The 18,831-nt window shown below is 51.1% G+C and overlaps 2 protein-coding genes across 2 annotated transcripts in view; one reads left to right on the top strand and one right to left on the bottom strand.

The window, feature by feature from the left end:
• Positions 1–18,831, top strand: part of LOC135192824 (deleted in malignant brain tumors 1 protein-like) — a 501,013-nt gene that overhangs the window by 269,452 nt on the left and 212,730 nt on the right.
• LOC135192816 (butyrophilin-like protein 9) lies at positions 3,895–17,450 on the bottom strand. Its single transcript, XM_064176193.1, has 7 exons — positions 17,390–17,450; positions 15,868–16,209; positions 14,741–15,055; positions 6,405–6,461; positions 6,076–6,249; positions 4,914–4,963; positions 3,895–4,461 (listed from the first exon to the last, which is right to left on the bottom strand). The coding sequence occupies exons 1-7, from the start codon at positions 17,448–17,450 to the stop codon at positions 3,895–3,897; spliced, it is 1,566 nt and encodes a 521-aa protein (XP_064032263.1).

The following is an 18,831-nucleotide window of genomic DNA, read 5'->3' as shown; positions in this document are numbered from 1 at the left end:
AACCCTGCTGAACTGCTTCAACAGTGAGTAACCAACGAACTCTTGTCTAATGAGTAACTTCTAAAGACTCAAAGAACTCTTGAAATCACAGACTCTGTTTTTATTTGCCATTTTCTGCAATGTTATTCTGCAACCTTGTATCAAAAGAATTTACGTGGGTGTCGGGAAACGTTCGGTGGAGCACTATGGGAAGATGACTCTTTGGTCACCAACATGGTTAGATGGTCAAATCCACTTCATTTCCGTGATGCAGTGACTTATATGCACTTCTAGCAGGAGGCGTGCTCCAGCAAGATTGGTTACAGTCAGAGGGTCCAGAGTTACATGTAAGGTGTGCATAGGTTAACTTATCACAGCGTTCTAAGGGTCAGCCTCCATCACCACCCACTCCAGCCCCTTGGTTATCTAGTCTCTGCCCACTGCAGCTGTGTGTGGGGTGCTTAGTTGTTTACAGCTCCATTTCCTGAACTATCTGGGAACCAAAGACATTCCCAGCATGGGTTGCTCATGTTTATAATTCTTGTGTGCTGTGCTAACAAGAATTTCTCCAACATGTGGGTAGTTTAGTTTTGGGGAAGAGGATCTCCATTTTTTAGCAATAAATCACTTGATCTTTACAAGTCAGCCTCGTGTGTTTTCCCCATAATTTCCCGTGAAACTGCGTTCCATGACAGCTTGGGCTTGGGTTTGCCAGCTGGGCTTTTCAGCTTGGGCTTGGGCTTGGGCTCACCAGCTGGGCTTTTCAGCTTGGGCTTGGGCTTGGGCTCACCAGCTGGGCTTTTCAGCTTGGGCTTGGGCTTGGGCTCACCAGCTGGGCTTTTCAGCTTGGGCTTGGGCTTGGGCTCACCAGCTGGGCTTATCAGTTTGGGCTTGGGCTTGGGCTCACCAGCTGGGCTTTTCAGCTTGGGTTTGGGCTTGGGCTCACCAGCTGGGCTTTTCAGCTTGGGCTTGGGCTCACCAGCTGGGCTTATCAGTTTGGGCTTGGGCTTGGGCTAAGGCTCACCAGCTGGGCTTTTCAGCTTGGGCTTGGGCTTGGGCTCACCAGCTGGGCTTTTTGGCTGCAGCTTGGGCTCACCATCTGGGCTTTTCAGCTTGGGCTCAGGCTCACCAGCTGGGCTTTTTGGCTGCAGCTTGGGCTCCCCAGCTGGGCTTTTTGGCTGCAGCTTGGGCTCACCAGCTGGGCTTTTTGGCTGCAGCTTGGGCTCACCAGCTGGGCTTTTTGGCTGCAGCTTGAGCTCACCAGCTGGGCTTTTTGGCTGCAGCCTGGGCTCACCAGCTGGGCTTTTTGGCTGCAGCCTGGGCTCACCAGCTGGGCTTTTCAGCCACAGTGTGCGTGGGGACTGCTGTAAATGCGAACAGCTTTCAACAAAGGCTTCCTGCCTGCTGTGGGATGAGATTATCTGGGTGAAAGAGATGAGAGGTTCTCTTTTGTACCAGAACAACCTGCATTTGATAACTGCTCAGACAATAATGCCCAACAGACATTAGCCAAACCCTGCACTGCAGAATGTGACCAAGCATGGCCAATGCACAGACACAGTGCAAGCCAAGCCATGGCTCTTGCTTACTTCAGGAGGGGACCTGCCCACACGTGCCCAGGCAAGCCTCTGCTCACAGAGACTCACAAGGGCCTGGCTTCTGTCTGCCTTTCCCACCAAAAACCCCAGCTCCAAAGGGAGGAGGAAAAGGGAGGTTGTGTTTGGAACTTGCTGGGGCTTGCTTGACCCCCACCACAGAAACCAACATCCACCTGGGTCCAGTTTCCATTTAGAAAGTTGTAGAGAGAGAGAAGGTCTCCCCTAAGCCTTCCTTTTGTGTTCAGAGGGTGTCTCACTGCTAATTTAAGCTTCCCTCTTCCCACTTCTTTCCCATAGAAAAGGAATTAGATGGAGAGAGGGGAAAGGCAAAGCAGAGCCAAACAAATAATCTCACTGCCATTTGGAAGTTCAAAGAAGAAAAGTTTAGCAATAAATAAAAGGTATCTGAGGTAGGGAAGCTACAAAGGTGTAGGGAGGGGGAAACAAGGTACAAAACATATAAACATACAACCAGATTTGATGGCAATGAGGTTTGTCTGCCTTGTGGTGATGATGGCCTCATGGTGAGATGAAGAGCAGCAGGAAACAGGAATGGTGATGCAGGCAGAGAGGCAGAACAGGAAGTCCCCCCCTCTGCTTTTATGGATCTTAGACAGGAAGGGGCAGAGGGCAAAACCACAATCACCTGGGAGTGCTCAGACCCACCCCTGGGGAGGGGTCAAGACCACCTGGAGTCAGGTCCAAGATCACTCCCCCCCAGGAAGGTTATCCCTGTACAGAGGGTCCTCAGAGGACTTATGCCACAGAACCTTTGCCAGCTTGGTTGCTCTGGCATGGATCTGCTCCATTAACTTAATGTCCTTCTTGGAGTGAGGGACACATCTGCTGGAGAGCAGCCAAGCAGAAAGGGATCTGGGGGTGCTGATTGATACCCACCTGAACATGAGCCAGCAGTGTGCCCAGGTGGCCAAGAGAGCCAGTGGCATCCTGGCCTGCATCAGGAATGGTGTGGCCAGCAGGAGCAGGGAGGTCATTCTGCCCCTGTACTCTGCACTGGTTAGACCACACCTTGAGTCCTGTGTTCAGTTCTGGGCCCCCCAGTTTAGGAGGGACATCAAGATGCTTGAGCGTGTCCAGAGAAGGGCAACGAGGCTGGGGAGAGGCCTTGAGCACAGCCCTATGAGGAGAGGCTGAGGGAGCTGGGATTGGTTAGCCTGGAGAAGAGGAGGCTCAGGGCAGACCTTATTGCTGTCTACAGCTACCTGAGGGGAGGTTGTGGCCAGGAGGAGGTTGCTCTCTTCTCTCAAGTGGCCAGCACCAGAACGAGAGGACACAGCCTCAGGCTGTACCAGGGGAGATTAAGGCTGGAGGTGAGGAGAAAGTTCTTCCCTGAGAGAGTCATTGGACACTGGAATGGGCTGCCCGGGGAGGTGGTGGAGTCGCCGTCCCTGGAGCTGTTCAAGGCAGGACTGGACGTGGCACTTGGTGCCATGGTCTGGCCTTGAGCTCTGTGCTAAAGGGTTGGACTTGATGATCTGTGAGGTCCCTTCGAACCCTGATGATACTGTGATACTGTGATCCCTGGAGGTGCTCAAGGAAAGCCTGGATGAGGCACTTAGTGCCATGGTCTGGTTGACTGGACAGGACTGGGTGAGAGGTTGGACTGGATGACCTCAGAGGTCTCTTCCAACCTGGTTGATACTATGATTCTGTGACCCATCAGTGAGCTCAGTATTTGAGGTGCAGCCTCATCCTCACTGAGTAGAAGGGCACAATCACTTCCCTGGTTCTGCTGGACACAGCACTGCTGATGCAGACCAGGATGTTTGTGTCCTCCTTGGCCATCTGGGCACACACTGGCCAAGGTCTATCAGCTGTCAACCAGCACCCACAGGTCCTCACTGGGCAGATTTCCAGCTCCTCTATTCCAAGCCTGTTGCATTGCATGGGACTGTTGTGACACAAGTTTAGGACACAAGTTTGGGCCCCCTAACCCCTGGCCTCATCCCATTGATCCAGCCTGTCCAGGTCCCTGGATCAGGTTAGATCAGCTACCCTGGTGTCACCTGTACACTTGCTGAGGGTGTCATGAGTCCCTGATCCAAGTAATTCATAAAGGACCTGAAGAGAAGTGGCTCTGCCCTCCACAGGAGTCTTCAGTCAAAACTACCATGGAACACATTTAGACTCTTTTGAGCACCTATGACTTCCCTTGAACACTTCTCACTCTGATGCAGAGGGAAAAATGGCAGAGTGGGCACTGTGCCTTTCTCACCTCTCTTTAGGAGACACAAGCTCAGCAGCAGCCTGAGAACAACACCTGCTTGTACATCAGGGACCTGCACAATGCAGTCAACTATTCATCATCATCATCATCATCAAACCCCTCCACTATCCTCAGAGGCCCCTCCTCAGGCTTTTCAGCTGCAGAACCTGTTGAGAAGAAAGGAAAAAACCTCTCTGCCTGCCTGCTGCCCCCAGCAATGCTGAAAGTGTACAGAGCTGCCCCCTTGTGGACGTTGTAAAACGACAGCTTCTTGGCTGAGATGTCCAGGAAGACCCCAACCTTCTGCAGCTTCCCACTCCCACTCAGGCGGCACCAGCGCTCCGTGTAGGCCCAGCAGTCTCTCCCAGCCACAAGCCCTATGGTCCAGAAGCCATTCTCAGGGGACACAGTCAATGTCCCTGTGCGAGTCACAGACTCCCGGGCAACACCCAAGGTCCAGCTTTTCCTCTTGCCAACATGCACTTGCCAGTAGTGTCTGCCAGATGTGTATCCTTCCTTGGCCAGCACAAACAGATGGGAATCAAATCTCAGCTCACTCCTGGCAACAGCTCTGATGGTCCCAGTGTCTCTCACACTCTTCCCTGCATCAGAGATTTGCAGTCTGGGATGAGCTGTGTCAGCATCCAGGGTGACATCCTCTGCAATGACCAAGTCATGCCATCAGGAGCAGCAAACACAAGCTCTGCTTTGCTGAGCCTCTCTCTTCTGTGTCCCCATCCACCTCTCACTCATTCATGTTTCCCCTGCATGCTCAGGTGAACCAGACAGTCTCTTGCTTCAGAGGATCTCAAGCTTCTCCCCTCCCATACCTCCCATGTCCCTCACTTGGGCTGCTGACTGTTGATGGCTACAGGGATGACCTGAGGAACAGGCCCAGAAGCTGACCATGCAGATCCTCCTCGGCCAACACCAGGATCAGAAGAGACTTAGAACCTATTGAGCTCAAATCCTCATGGCCAAAGGAGTTCTGTGTGACAGAAATAGAGGAGGAAGCTGTGGGAGAAGGGATCAAGCTGGCAGACAGGTGTCCTTCTGCAGACAGCTCTCTGAGCAGCTTGGATATGCTTTGCAGAGCCTGAGGGCTCAGCTCCATTGTCCCCTTGATGCTTACCTTTGTAGAGTTGGCTTCTGAAGAGCTCTGTGGGATAAAGACAAAGGCAGCAGTCGGTGGATCTGCCAACCTCACCGGGCTGCAGTGTGCTCAGACACAGCCATGCTGCTGCCCACAAGGGCTGTGTCCTCCTCTACTGACACTCTTCTTCTCCAAGCTGGAAACTCTAGGGACATTTCTGGGGCCACCCTCCAATGAGAGCAGAGCCCAAGAGCATTGGAGTGCTTTGCTCTTCAGGAGCAAAAACTGGAGCAAGGCCAGACCTGTAGGTAGGTGATGATGTCATGCTGGTGGTAGGGAAATAGGGATAGGTGACAAGGGAGAAGAGAGGGGATTTGGTTTCCTCTCTCTCAGGAGGAGAAGAGTTGTAGCTGCAGAGCTCTTCATCAAACCCATCTACAGGTAGGGATGCTCCATTGTCACCAGGACAGGAGGAATGTCCTTTCTCCACAGTCCCAAACATCATCTGTGAGCTGTGTGAGGGAAGATTCTTGGTCTGTGGCAGGTGACTTGAGAAGGGACTGGAGGTGGACACATTTATCACCCATATGGGGTCATAGAGAGCCCAAGCTCGAGACTGCCTTTAAAGACAAGGGAGAGAAGAGGGACCATGAGCACCTCGGTGTCCACCTCAGCAGGCAGAGCTCTCACTGACATGGCTCCCAAGAGCTGTTCCCCAAGAGAGATGGATCTGTCCATCTGCACCCCTCTGGAGGAGCTGCAGGGGACACATTCACACACTCAGCTTTTGCCTTCAGGGGGATGAAGGCTGCTTGCTGCTTGCCCTGCTCACCTCACTTGTTCTGCAGCTGTGCTGTGAGGGCTGGGGTGAAAGCTCTCCACTCCTTCCCAGGGGCAGTGAGAGAAGCTGGTGAGATGAGGATCAGCCTGACAGGGATCCCAGGCTGGTGCTCAATGCAGACACTAAGTGGTCAGCAAGAAATGGTAAAATGCAGACCCAAAGAGGTCAGTAACTGTGCAGAAAAACTGTGTGTGGGAAGAGAGCCTGCTGGGAATGGCAGTGGAGGAAACCCAAGGGGGATGAGTCTGATGGATGTGGAGATGGGATCCATCAGCTGGAATCTGTGTTGGGTGTCAGTGACTCCTGCGCACAGTCTGGAGGTGAAAGCTCTGCTCACCTAGTTTGGTGTCCAGAGCTGCTCTGAGGAGCTGAAGCTCAAGCTGGGCAGACTCCTGCAAGGTCTGAAAAGCTCTCTGTAGAGTTTCCATCTGCTGGGAGAGCTGCTGGAGGTCCTGCTGCTGCTGCTGCTCACATTCCAGAGCCCTTCTGCTACCTTCCTCCGTTGTACTTCCTAGGAAAAACCAACAGTGCCACCGGGGCAATGTTGGTGCCTCCTTGAGGGGCAGACACCTCCCTGCAGTGAGGATCCCCCTCTTCAGGTGGAGGAGGGAAGGTGCTTGTGTGTGGACATCAAAGTGGCTACCCCCAGAATAAAACCTGCCTTACCATGCTCCTTGAAAACCTCTTCTCCATGGGATGGCTTCTGAAGAGCCTTCTGCTTTGCTGCAATGGCCAAAATGCAAGAGAAATGAATCCTGAAGCACAAACCCAACTGGGACAAGGGACTTGGACACCGTACATGGACTGGATGGGAAAAAGCATTTGAACCCAGATGGGGCATGGCATGGGAAGCTGTGTGGTCATAGAATCAATCATAGAATCAACCAGGTTGGAAGAGACCTCCAAGCTCATCCAGCCCAACCTATCCCCCAGCCCTCTCCAGTCAACCAGACCATGGCACCAAGTGCCTCATGCAGTCTTTTCTTGAACACCTCCAGAGACAGTGACTCCACCACCTCCCTGGCCAGCCCCTTGATCTTAGAGGTCTCTTCCAACCTGGTTGATTCTATGATTCTATGACTCTATGAAAACCCTTGGCCAGCCCAGCCTGAGCTGAAAGCAATAAACCTGCTCCTAGCTGGAGAGCTGCTTAGAGACAGCGAGCAGGTTGCTGCCACCAGCAAGACATCATCTTTGCCTGCACACCTGCAAACCTCCCTGCCAAGTCCAGAGCCCTGGAAAGGGCTGCCTAGGAAAGAACCAAGACCAGGTCAGAAACCATGCAAGGCTCAGCATCCTGCCTGTGTCCTGGGGAACCTCCAAAAGCCTTCAGCAGGCACCATGCTACTGACAGCAACCCTCCAAGTGTTGTGGGTACTGTTTGGGACTGCAGTGCAGCCTCAGGAACCTGCAGACACGATTTTGTGAGTCAGTATTCTAAAAAGCCTCTTTGTAACTAAAGGTTTTGCTTTGCTTTGGCTCTGTCCTGTAAGGAGCTCTCTTGTGCCTCCTGCTTCAGCTCTCGGGTGCCCCTAGAGGGCAAGCAGCATATTGCACCTCCAGAATGTCTCTCCAAAGGCTCAAATTGGTGTTTGTGTTTTGCTGGTTTTTGCCTAACTGGTCAAATTGCCTCTTCCCACAGCCCTGTGCAAATAACTTTCATAGTTTGTGCTTCACCTGGTGGTTAATGTTAAAGTTAAGAGTCATAAATGTAGTTAATCCATAGAATCATGGAATCAAGCAGGTTGGAAGAGAGCTCCAAGCTCATCCAGCCCAACCTAGCACTCAGCCCTATCCAACCAACCAGACCATGGCACTAAGTGCCTCAGCCAGGCTTGGCTTCAACACCCCCAGGGACAGCGACTCCACCACCTCCCTGGGCAGCCCATTCCAATGCCAATCACTCTCTCTGTGAAGAACTTCCTCCTAACATCCAGCCTAGACCTCCCCTGGCACAACTTGAGGCTCTATTCCTTTCTTCTGGCCCTTGGTGCCTGGCAGCAGAGCCCAACCCCACCTGGCTACAGCCTCCCTGAAGAGAGCTGCAGACAGCAATGAGCTCTGCCCTGAGCCTCCTCTGCTGCAGGCTGCACCCCCCCAGCTCCCTCAGCCTCTCCTCACAGGGCTGTGCTCCAGGCCCCTCACTAGTTTTGTTGCCCTTTTCTGGACACCTTCCAACACTTCAACACCTCTCTTGAATTAAGAAGCCCAGAACTGGACACAGGACTCAAGGTGTGGCCTGAGCAGTGCTGAGTGCAGAGAATTATCACATCCTATCTCCCCACCTTGCATGGGAATGTCCAACCCTAAAGACACTACCATGGTTTGGGGGGAGATCTGAGCACTGTTCAGTGACTCTTTCTCCTCCATGGGTAGGTCTCAGAGAGGCAGATAACAACGTCCCCTTACCTCTGTGTAATAGGGAGGCAACAGCAGCCAATAGGAGAAGAACTAAAGTGCAGATTATGCAGACGGGAAGGAACCACAGAGATGTCCATAGCAAAACAGCACCTGTGGGAAGAAAATATCCCAGTGTCATCTGGCAATATCCAATCTTTCTCCCAGTTAGAGTACCCACTGAAGAGCCCCTCTAGAGCTGAAGGGAGGAACAGTCAAAGCCCTTCACTAGGAGGCAGAGCCTGCCTGCTCTAGGGATGGGGAGAGCATCAATTCAAGAGAGATACTGAGACACTGGAATGTGTCCAGAGAAGGGCAACCAAGCTGGTGAGAGGCCTGGAGCACAGCCCTGTGAGGATAGGCTGTGGGAGCTGGGAGTGTTTAGCCTGGAGAAGAGGAGGCTCAGGGCAGACCTCATTGCTGTCTACAACTACCTGAAGGGAAGTAATAGCCAGGTAGGGTTGGGCTCTGCTGCCAAGTAACTAGTGTGCTAGTTTGAAGCAAACTGGAATGTTTTGGTAACAGAACTAGATAACAGGCAGTGAAATGAAAACAATTGATGTCAACTTCTCTCACAGTCACTCTGAGAACTCTGGGAAGAAGAAAGACTTTTTCTCCATTTTGTCTCTCACTCTTGCTTTTGCCTTAGACCTGGTCACACCTCAGTAACCCTGCTCCTACTAACCTTGCTCCCTAACCTCTTGGCTGCACCTCTCTTCTTCCTGAGAACTGGGGTAAGGTTGAGAGGGCCGGGGGGAGGTGTTGGGGTGGTTTGAAAGCCCCTCCCGGGGACTCAGGTTTCTGGGAGGGGAGTTGTGCTTTTGTATTGTTTATCCTTTGTATATTTCTGTATATAATTGTATATAACTGTATATATTGTAAATAGCTGCTTGTAAATTCTGCTAGCTGTAAATAAATTGCTTCATCTATATTCCCAGGGTCCGTCTGAGTTAGCTGGGGCAAATACAAAGTGTGGGGGGGCGGGGTAACCCCCAAACCATCACATTTTTAATTGGTTTTCCCAACGTGGGGCTAGATATTTTTGAGTGACTGGAAATTAGCTCTGGGAATTAAGATGAAGCTAATCAAGCAGCTATTGTATTTGGTTGGTGCATTGCTCTGGTCTGGTTTTGTTTTCTTGGCATTTAGTTGGTTAGAAGGTCAAATTGTTGCTTATTTTATTGATCTGGCTTATAATAAGGCTAAAGCTAAGGTTTCAGATATGTTCTGGAGCTGGGGTGATTTGATTCTTGGTTATGCTGGTTTTAATATCTCTGAGAATATTACCAAGGATATTACAGGAGCTCTGGTCAATAATGTGACAATCAATGGAAATTCTGCTTTAAATATGGCTCTAATGAGAGTTATTCAGCCTAAGACAGGAACTCCAACTGTTTGCCTAGGTACATGCTCTTGTAAAACTGTTTTGCTACTCACAATTTTTAATATTTGCCTCATGATGTTAATATTCATATTAATTTTGGCATTATTGGTGAAAAATTCAAAACCAGCTTCTGTAAGAACTAGGAAAAATTCTGTGTCTCAGAAGCAGTCTCTTTCACAGCAAAACAAGGGAACACAGTTATCGGCTTCCCCCTTGCCAGCCTCTGCCCCTCCTTCTCCAAGTGCTGGGAACACAGCCAGTGTTCCCGCCAATAACATAAACAATGATAACAAAACCAAAAACAATAACGGGCAGAGTTTAGCAGGAGCCCCAGGAGCACAGGCAGGTACCCAAAATCAGAATGTTCCTAGCAAAAATGAAAACACCTCAGGGTTGGCAGGCATCCCAGGAGGACAGGCAAATAATAACACTACTAATGCTGGTAATGCTAGCCCAGTCAGTCCAAATCCTAATGACACCAGCTCAGCCAATTTGAACCCCCAGCCAGCAGACCAGAAACAAAATCCTCCTGTTAAAAGCAAGGCAGATTTGAACTCACAAGCTCCAGGTCAGACCCCTAAGGATACAAACCCTCCAAGTCAGACCTCCAATAATTCAAATGCTCCAGGTCAGACCCCTAAGGATTCAAACCCTCCAAGTCAAACTCCTAAAGATTCAAATCCTCCAGCAGACACATCCAAGTCTGTTGCTGCTCAGGCCCTTCTGGCACCTGCTAAGGCAAAAGCTAAGACAAAGAGTGGTTCGCAGGAGGATGTAAAAGAGGGGACCTCTAGTGATCAGCAGCAAGGAGAGGAGGAGGAGGAGATAGTTAGTCTGCGAGACCTTGTAGATGTGCTGAGACAACAATACTCAAGTGAGAGGAGCGCTGTGAGGTTAGCTGCCAAGAGAGAGGATGGTTCCAATGAGTTTAGGAATGCTATGAGGAAGATTGTGTTAGGCCAGGCACCACCAGAACAACAGGAGGAAGAGGAGGAAGATGACATCCAAGGCTCCAAGGATCCACTCAGAGAGGTCAGGGAAGTTAGAAAGGAATACACAAGGGAATCAGGTGAGCCAATCCTAAGCTGGCTAGTGAGATGCCATGGCATTGGTGCTAATGCTCTGCAGGTAGGAGGCAAGTCTGCCAAGCAGCTGGGACCACTCACTAAGGAGAGTGGAGTGGACAAACACCTAGCAAGTCCTCTTGGTAGGGTTAGCTTGTGGACACGCCTTCTGTTGGCTGTGGCTATGAGATATCCTTCCCGAGATGATTTGCCATGGGCTGCCAAGAAGTGGAACACCATTGAGCAGGGAATTAAGCTTCTGAAGGAGTTTGCTGTGAAGGAAGTGCTTTATGGAGATCATGGCACTCATGAGCCTGACGATATTCCTTTGGGAACAGGTCTCATGAAGAAGCTGATTAAGCTTGCTCCTTCATCCTATGCTAACATCTTGGCCAGTAAGTTCCTAGCAAGGAGTGATAATGGAAGATCTTTTACTGTTGGTGAATTCACTGATCAGCTCAGGCAGATAGAGGACAGCTTGTCACATTTTGGCCTAATCTCTGCCATACAAACTATGACTGCTGAAATAAAGGGCATGAAAGATGGCTTTGAGAATACCATGAAAGAACTGAAGGAGGATCTTACAACCTCAATTTCCAATCTGGTAAAGGATACCATTCCTGCATCATCTGAATGGGTGCATGTTTCTGCAGTCAGGAACAGATGCCCACCTCCTGCAAGGCAATTCCAGCCCAGGAGGAGACAAATTCCACCCAGACAGCAGCAATCACGTGCGTCACTGTGGATACTTCTGCGTGACACATACGGGGAGAACATGAACAAATGGGATGGTAAACCTACTTCAGCTCTTTCAAAGAGGGTCAGGGATCTGCAGAGTGGCAGAAACAGAGGCAATAATGCCAGGAAAGTAGCTGTCACTTCTTCAGCTCCCGAGAGCAACTGCAATTGTTCCAACAGTTGCAGTTCCTCTCACAACATCACCAATCACTGTGTACACCCTACATGCCATGTTCAGCATTAGGGGTGCCCTGCCTCCAGCCAGGAGGAGGAAAGGGATAGTGGAGAGAACTGAATCTATTGGAATGTATTCATTAGGTGGCCTGCCAGTTCGAGAGTTCGGAAATACAGGGCTTTAGTTGATACAGGTGCTCAGTGTACTTTATTGCCATCTAATTGCAAAGGGACAGAGTCCATTTCTATCTTTGGAAGCACTGGTGGATCTCAAGAGTTAACTAAGATACAGGCTGAGATCAGTTTAACTGGTAAAGAGTGGAAGACACATACTATTGTAACTGGTCCTGATGCGCCTTGCATTCTGGGAATTGACTTTTTGGGACAAGGTTGTTTAAAAGATCCTAAGGGTCACAAATGGGCTTTTGGAATAGCATCTGTAGAGATTGAGGATGATAAATTGAAATTGTCCATTAGACCTGAACTTTCTGATGAATCTGCAGTTGTGGGACATCATGACATAGAGGACTTGGAAGTGCCAATTGCAACTCAAACTGTTCATCACAGGCAGTACAGAACTAACCGTGACTCTTTGTTGCCCATTCATCAGCTGATTCATCAACTGGAGAGTCAGGCTGTCATCGAGAAAGCTCATTCACCTTTCAACAGTCCCATCTGGCCTGTGCGTAAACCTACGGGCGACTGGAGACTGACAGTTGACTTTCGTGCCCTCAACGAGGTGACGCCACCCATGAGTGCAGCAGTGCCGGACATGCTGGAACTCCAAATGGTATGCAACCATAGACATTGCTAATGCTTTCTTCTCTATTCCCATAGCAAAGGAGTGCAGGCCTCAGTTTGCATTCACCTGGAGAGGAATCCAGTACCAGTTCAATCGTTTGCCTCAGGGGTGGAAACACAGCTCAACCATCTGTCACTCAGTCATCCACAATGCACTGGAGAAAGGTAAAGCTACAGAGCACATCCAGTACATCGACGACATCATTGTGTGGGGCCAAACTGCTGAGGAAGTCTTCGAGAAAGGTAACAAAATCATTGACATTCTGCTGCAAGCAGGTTTTGCCATTAAGAGAGACAAGGTCAAAGGACCTGCCAGAGAAATTCAGTGTCTGGGAGTGCGGTGGCAGGATGGTCGCCGTTACATTCCTCAGGATGTGATCAACAAAGTCTCTACCATGGCAGTTCCCACCAGTAAGAAGGACACACTTTCTTTTCTTGGTGTGGTGGGATTTTGGAGACTACACATTCCTGGTTTCAGTCAGATTGTCAAACCTCTGCATGATGTGACTCGTAAGAGAAACAATTTCGAGTGGGGACCTGAACAACAAGCAGCCTTTGATCAGATCAAGCGAGAAGTAGTCCATGCAGTGGGCTTGGGACCTGTGAGATCTGGTCCGGACATTAAGAACATTCTGTACACGGCTGCCAGTGACAATGTCCAACTTGGAGCCTTTGGCAGAGAGCTCCAAATGAGACACGTGGTCGTCCTCTTGGTTTCTGGGGATGTTGTTACAGAGGTTCAGAGACAAATTACACTGCAACTGAGAAAGAGATTCTAGCAGCCTATGAGGGAGTGAAAGCAGCTTCTGAAGTGATTGGAACTGAGTCACAATTGCTTTTAGCTCCTAGACTGCCAGTTCTAAACTGGATGTTCAAAGGCAAAGGTTCATCACTGCATCATGCCACAGATGCAACCTGGTCTAAATGGATGGTTTTGATAACCCAACGAGCACGAATGGGTAATCTTGACCGACCTGGTCTGGTGGAGGTGATCACCAACTGGCTGGAAGGCACAGACTGTTCCAAACCTCCGGAGGAGAAAATAACTCGTGCTGAGGAAGCTCCTCCCTATGGTGATCTCTCTGATCAGGAAAACAACTATGCTTTGTTCACAGATGGTTCCTGTTGTCTTGTTGGGAACAAGCGAATATGGAAGTCAGCGGTTTGGAGTCCTACCAGGAGAGTTACCGAAACGAAAGATGGCGAAGGAGAATCCAGTCAGTTCGCTGAGGTAAAAGCTGTTCAACTTGCTCTTGATGTGGCTGAACGTGAGAATTGGCCTATCCTTTACCTCTACACTGACTCGTGGATGGTAGCCAATGCTCTATGGGGTTGGCTGAAGGACTGGAAGAAGAATGGTTGGCAGAGGAAAGGAAAGCCTATTTGGTGTGCTGATCTATGGCAGGACATTGATGCACGGCTGGAGAGAACTCCAGTGAAGGTGCGGCACGTAGACGCACACATGCCTAAGAGCTGAGCCACTGAGGAACATCAACATAACCAGAAGGCAGATCAAGCAGAGCCACTGAGGAACATCAACACAACCAGAAGGCAGATCAATGTCCCCTTACCTCTGTGTAACAGGGAGGCAACAGCAGCCAATAGGAGAAGAGCTAAAATGCAGATTATGTAGATGGGAAGGAACCATGGAGATGTCCATGGCAAAACAGCACCTGTGGGAAGAAAATATCCCAGTGTCATCTGGCAATATCCAATCTTTCTCCCAGTTAGAGTACCCACTGAAGAGCCCCTCTAGAGCTGAAGGGAGGAACAGTCAAAGCCCTTCACTAGGAGGCAGAGCCTGCCTGCTCTAGGGATGGGGAGAGCATCAATTCAAGAGAGATACTGAGACACTGGAATGTGTCCAGAGAAGGGCAACCAAGCTGGTGAGAGGCCTGGAGCACAGCCCTGTGAGGATAGGCTGTGGGAGCTGGGAGTGTTTAGCCTGGAGAAGAGGAGGCTCAGGGCAGACCTCATTGCTGTCTACAACTACCTGAAGGGAAGTAATAGCCAGGTAGGGTTGGGCTCTGCTGCCAAGTAACTAGCAACAGAACAAGGGGGGACAGCCTCAAGTTGTGTTGGGGGAGGTCTAGGCTGGAGGTTAGGAGGAAGTTCTGCCTAGAGAGAGTGATTGCAATTGGAATGGGCTGCCCAGGGAGGTGGTGCAGTGCCCATCCCTGAAGGTCTTCAAGCCAAGCCTGGATGAGGCATTAGTGTTGTGGTCTGCTTGATTGGATAGGGCTGGGTGACAGGTTGGGCTGGATGAGCTTGCAGGTCTCTTCTAACGTGGTTGATTCTATGATTCTATGATCTAGGGTAAGCTCTGTGATCCCCCCAGCTCAACTGAAGAGCTGCCACCCTCCCTGTCACTGCAAAGGGCCTTGCAGTGCTTTTAGGACAATGTGGTAACAGCAAAGACAACTTTTCCTGCCACTGAAACTCACTGGAGAGCAAAGACTTCTTCTTGTGCCACTGTGAGTCACTGGAGAGAAGCACAGTTGAGTTCTTCTCAGCCTGCACCAGAGGGTTGAGGATCTGACAAGTGACTTCTCCCACTTCTTCCCCCGTGACTGTGACTCGGCTCAGCACACTGAAGAGTTGGTTGCTGTCCTGGTGCATTGCAGTGTCTGGGGACAGGCTCTGCCCACTTTCAGCAACCCACTGGACAGTAGGTTTGGGGAACCATCCATGGGATCTGCAGATGAGCTCCAGCCCTTGCCCCTGTGGGACCAGTATCTCAATGGATACTTCACCAGTGCCTTAGAGGGAAGAGAGTTTGTTAAGTGGCAGAAGTGTTTCTGTTGAAGCAGCTCTATCTTGGGCTCAGGGCTCAGCTTACTGCAGAGTCTGGGCTCACTTCCTGACACTTTCCCTCCCCATCCAATCTTTCAAATGATCTTTCTGAGTTCCCAGACCCCATCTGCCACACAAGCCAAACTGGCTGGGCTGAGAACAAACTCCAATGTGGGATGGGTTTGAATCTCAGCTCCTTGCTAAGCCTTGGAGCAGGCCAGGGGAAGTTGTGTGGTTTTATATCCTTGTTCTAGGAGTCTCTATGAGTCTCATCTGAGTCTGAGGAGCTGGAGAGCAGAAAGCAGCCCAATAAAGCAGGCTCAGCTCTTTCTCTGGCACCTTGCTTCTCTGGCATCTTGCACTCAAGGTGCTCAGTGAGGTGGGGTGAGATGCACCACTCACATGTCTGGGTCATGCTCCTGAGCCTGAGCTGTATGTCACACGTTTTTTTTTCCTGGCTGGATGGGAAATGAGCTCCCCCAGGAAGGATCTGAAGTATCCAAATCCCCATCCTTGGAGAGGTTTGAAAGACACAGAGATGTGGTGCTGAGGCACACTGCTGAGGACTAGTGCTAGATAATGGCTGCGCTTGGTGACCTCAGAGGCCTTTTCCAAGCAGACCAGCTCCGTGGTTGTGTTCTATGTCTCTATGACTGGGGCTGTGACTTGCTGGCTTGTAGGAAGCCACTCAGCAGCCAGGGCACAGCTCCTTCTGACAGAGCCTTTTCTCTCTGTACCCACTTCAGCCCTTCCCCACCTTGCCCAGGGAATCTCCAACCTGCAATGCTGAGCATGGTGTCTGTCTCAGCACTCCAGTCCTTGGATCTCACAACACACAGGTACATTCCTTCATCTGCTGGCTGCACCTTCCTCAACACCAGGGACACATTCCCAGTGGCAATCCCAGACCTTTCCAGCCATGTCCGCCCGAGGTTTCCCTGTGCTGCTTTGTCACCAGGCTGCCTGTAGCTGTGGATGTCTTCTAAATGCCCATCCATGATTTTCCTCCACTCCACTGCCACGATGTCCAGTGCCTTTGTGGCAGAGACGTGGCAAGGGAGCAGAGTGTCCTGGCCAACAAAGCTCACCACGTGCTGGGGAGAGATGACGTCAGATTTTTCTGTGGAAACCAAAGGTGAGAGAGCATCTGGCTGTAAGCAATCAGAAAAGGTTCTCTTGTGAAGGACATGGAGGAGTGGGACAAACATCTGTCCCTGTTCCAGAGCCCAGCTAACATCAGCATCAGTAAGTTTGCAGATGACACCAAGCTAGGAGCAGTGTGGAGCTGTTGGAAGGTAGGAGAGCCCTGCAGAGGGACCTGGCCAGGCTGGATGGGTGAGCAGAGGCCAAGGGGATGAGATTCAACAAGGCCAAGTGCAGGGTTCTGCACTTTGGCCACAACAAGCCCAAGCAGTGCTACAGGCTGGACACAAGTATGGCTGGAAAGCAGGCAGGAAGAAAGGGAGCTGGAGGTACTGATAGAGAGTAGCTGAAGATGAGCCAGCAGTGTGCCCAGGTGGCCAAGAGAGCCAGTGGCATCCTGGCCTGCATCAGGAGCAGTGTGGCCAGTAGGACAAGGGAGGTTATTCTTGCCCTGTACTCAGCACTGCTCAGGCCACACCTTGAGTACTGTGTCCAGTTCTGGGCCCCTCAATTCAAGAAAGATGTTGAGGTGCAGGAAGGTGTCCAGACAAGGGCAACAAAGCTGGTGAGGGCCCTGGAACACAAACCCTATGAGGAGAGGCTGAGGGAGCTGGGGGAGTGCAGCCTGGAGAAGAGGAGGCTCAGGGCAGAGCTCATTGCTGTCCACAACTTCCTGAAGGGACATTGTAGCCAGGTGGGGGGTGGCCTCTTCTCCCAGGCAACCAGCAACAGAAGAAGGGGACACAGTCTCAAGTTGTGCCAGGGGAGGTCTAGGCTGGATGTTAGGAGGAAGTTGTTGGCAGAGAGAGTGATTGGCATTGGAATGGGCTGCCCAGGGAGGTGGTGGAGTCACCATCCCTGGAGGTGTTCAAGAAAAGCCTGGATGAGGCACTTAGTGCCATGGTCTGGTTGATTGGCTAGGGCTGGGTGCTAGGATTCTATCTGTAAATATTGACTAATGATGGTGGCAGAATGGTGATGGCAGAATGGTGATGGCAGAATGGTGGTGGCAGAATGGTGGTGGCAGGGCTGCTCTGGCCTTTCTGGAGTTGCACTGAGGTGTTCCCAGGAGACCATGACTCTCAGCTTGATCTCTTTTGACCATCTGCAGATTTTGATCCCTCCCCAGTGAGCAGAAGACCAGAGGGAAGTGTTACCTGAAGGAGGGATGGCTTTGAACAGCGCCACAACCACAAAGAGCCATCCCCTCTGGTCCATCCCTGCAGCCACACAGGTGTGATGATCACACAGCAGCCCTGGAAGAAGCACAGAAGGGAAGGACATAAAGGAGGGAAATCCTCTCTCAAACATACATTTTCTGTCTCCAGTGGCACCTGGCCTCAGCTGCACCCTCTGCAGCTGCAAAGCTCCCCAGTGTTTGCCTTTGGATATCAATCCAGATTGGACCTTTCCAGAGATCTCCATCAACCTTGGAGTTCCTGGGAATTTCTCCCACTCTTACATGCCCCCAGGAAGTTTTGCTGAGATGTGCAAGAGAGAAAAGCTCAACCCAGCCCCCACTGCTTCATGCAACACTGAGGGACCTTCATTGCCACCAGCCTGCAGCTGTGTGCTGGCTTGTATGAGTCTTCTTACCCATTGCCATGGCTTGGCTTGGAGGCTGCAGGCACTGCTCTGTCTGATCCCCTGAGGTATCACTGCCTGAGAACCATCAGGCTGCAGGGTGAGAGCACAACAGCTCCAATCCAAGTCTGATGTCTTTTAGGAGCTGCAGCAGGGGTGGCTTTGCTGCACTGCCAGAAAAAACTTCCCCTTCTCTGTCTCTCTGTCCAAGGTATCCTGGGTTGCAGGAAGAAGAATGTGGCCAGAAGGCTGAGGGAGGTTCTCCTGCCACTCTGCTCTCCATAACTGCAGGAACTGGGTCACAGAATCATAGAATCAAGCAGGTTGGAAGAGACCTCCAAGCTCAGCCAGTCCAACCTAGCACCCAGCCCTAGCCAGTCAACCAGGCCATGACCCTAAGTGCCTCATCCAGGCTTTGCTTGAACACCTCCAGGGATGGCCACTCCACCACCTCCCTGTGCAGCCCATTCCAATGCCAATCACTCTCTCTGACAACAACTTCCTCCTAACATCCAGCCTAGACCTCCCCCGACACAACTTGAGACTGTGTCCCCTTCTTCTGTTGCTGCTTGCCTGGCAGAAGAGCCCAACCCCACCTGGCTACAACCTCCCTTCAGGTAGTTGTAGACAGCAATGAGGTCTGCCCTGAGCCTCCTCTTCTTCAGGCTGCACACCCCCAGCTCCCTCAGCCTCTTCTCATAGGATTTGTGTTCCAGGCCCCTTCCCAGCCTTGTTGCCCTTCTCTGGACACCTTCCAGCACCTCAACATCTCTCTTGAATTGAGGAGCCCAGAACTGGACACAGCACTGAAGATGTGGCCTGAGCAGTGCTGAGTACAGGGCAAGAATAACCTCCCTTGTCCTACTGGCCACACTGCTCCTGATGCAGGCCAGGATGCCATTGGCTCTCCTGGCCACCTGGGCACACTGCTGCCTCATCTTCAGCTACTATCCACCAGTAGCCCCAACTCCCTTTCTTCCCGGCTGCTCTCCAGCTACTCTGTCCCCAGCCTGTA

Source organism: Pogoniulus pusillus, chromosome 44, assembly GCF_015220805.1.
Source record: "Pogoniulus pusillus isolate bPogPus1 chromosome 44, bPogPus1.pri, whole genome shotgun sequence".
Classification (NCBI taxonomy): Eukaryota; Metazoa; Chordata; class Aves; order Piciformes; family Lybiidae; genus Pogoniulus; species Pogoniulus pusillus.
The sequence above is the reverse complement of the archived record's forward strand: the minus strand, read 5'-3'. Positions and strand labels throughout refer to the sequence as shown.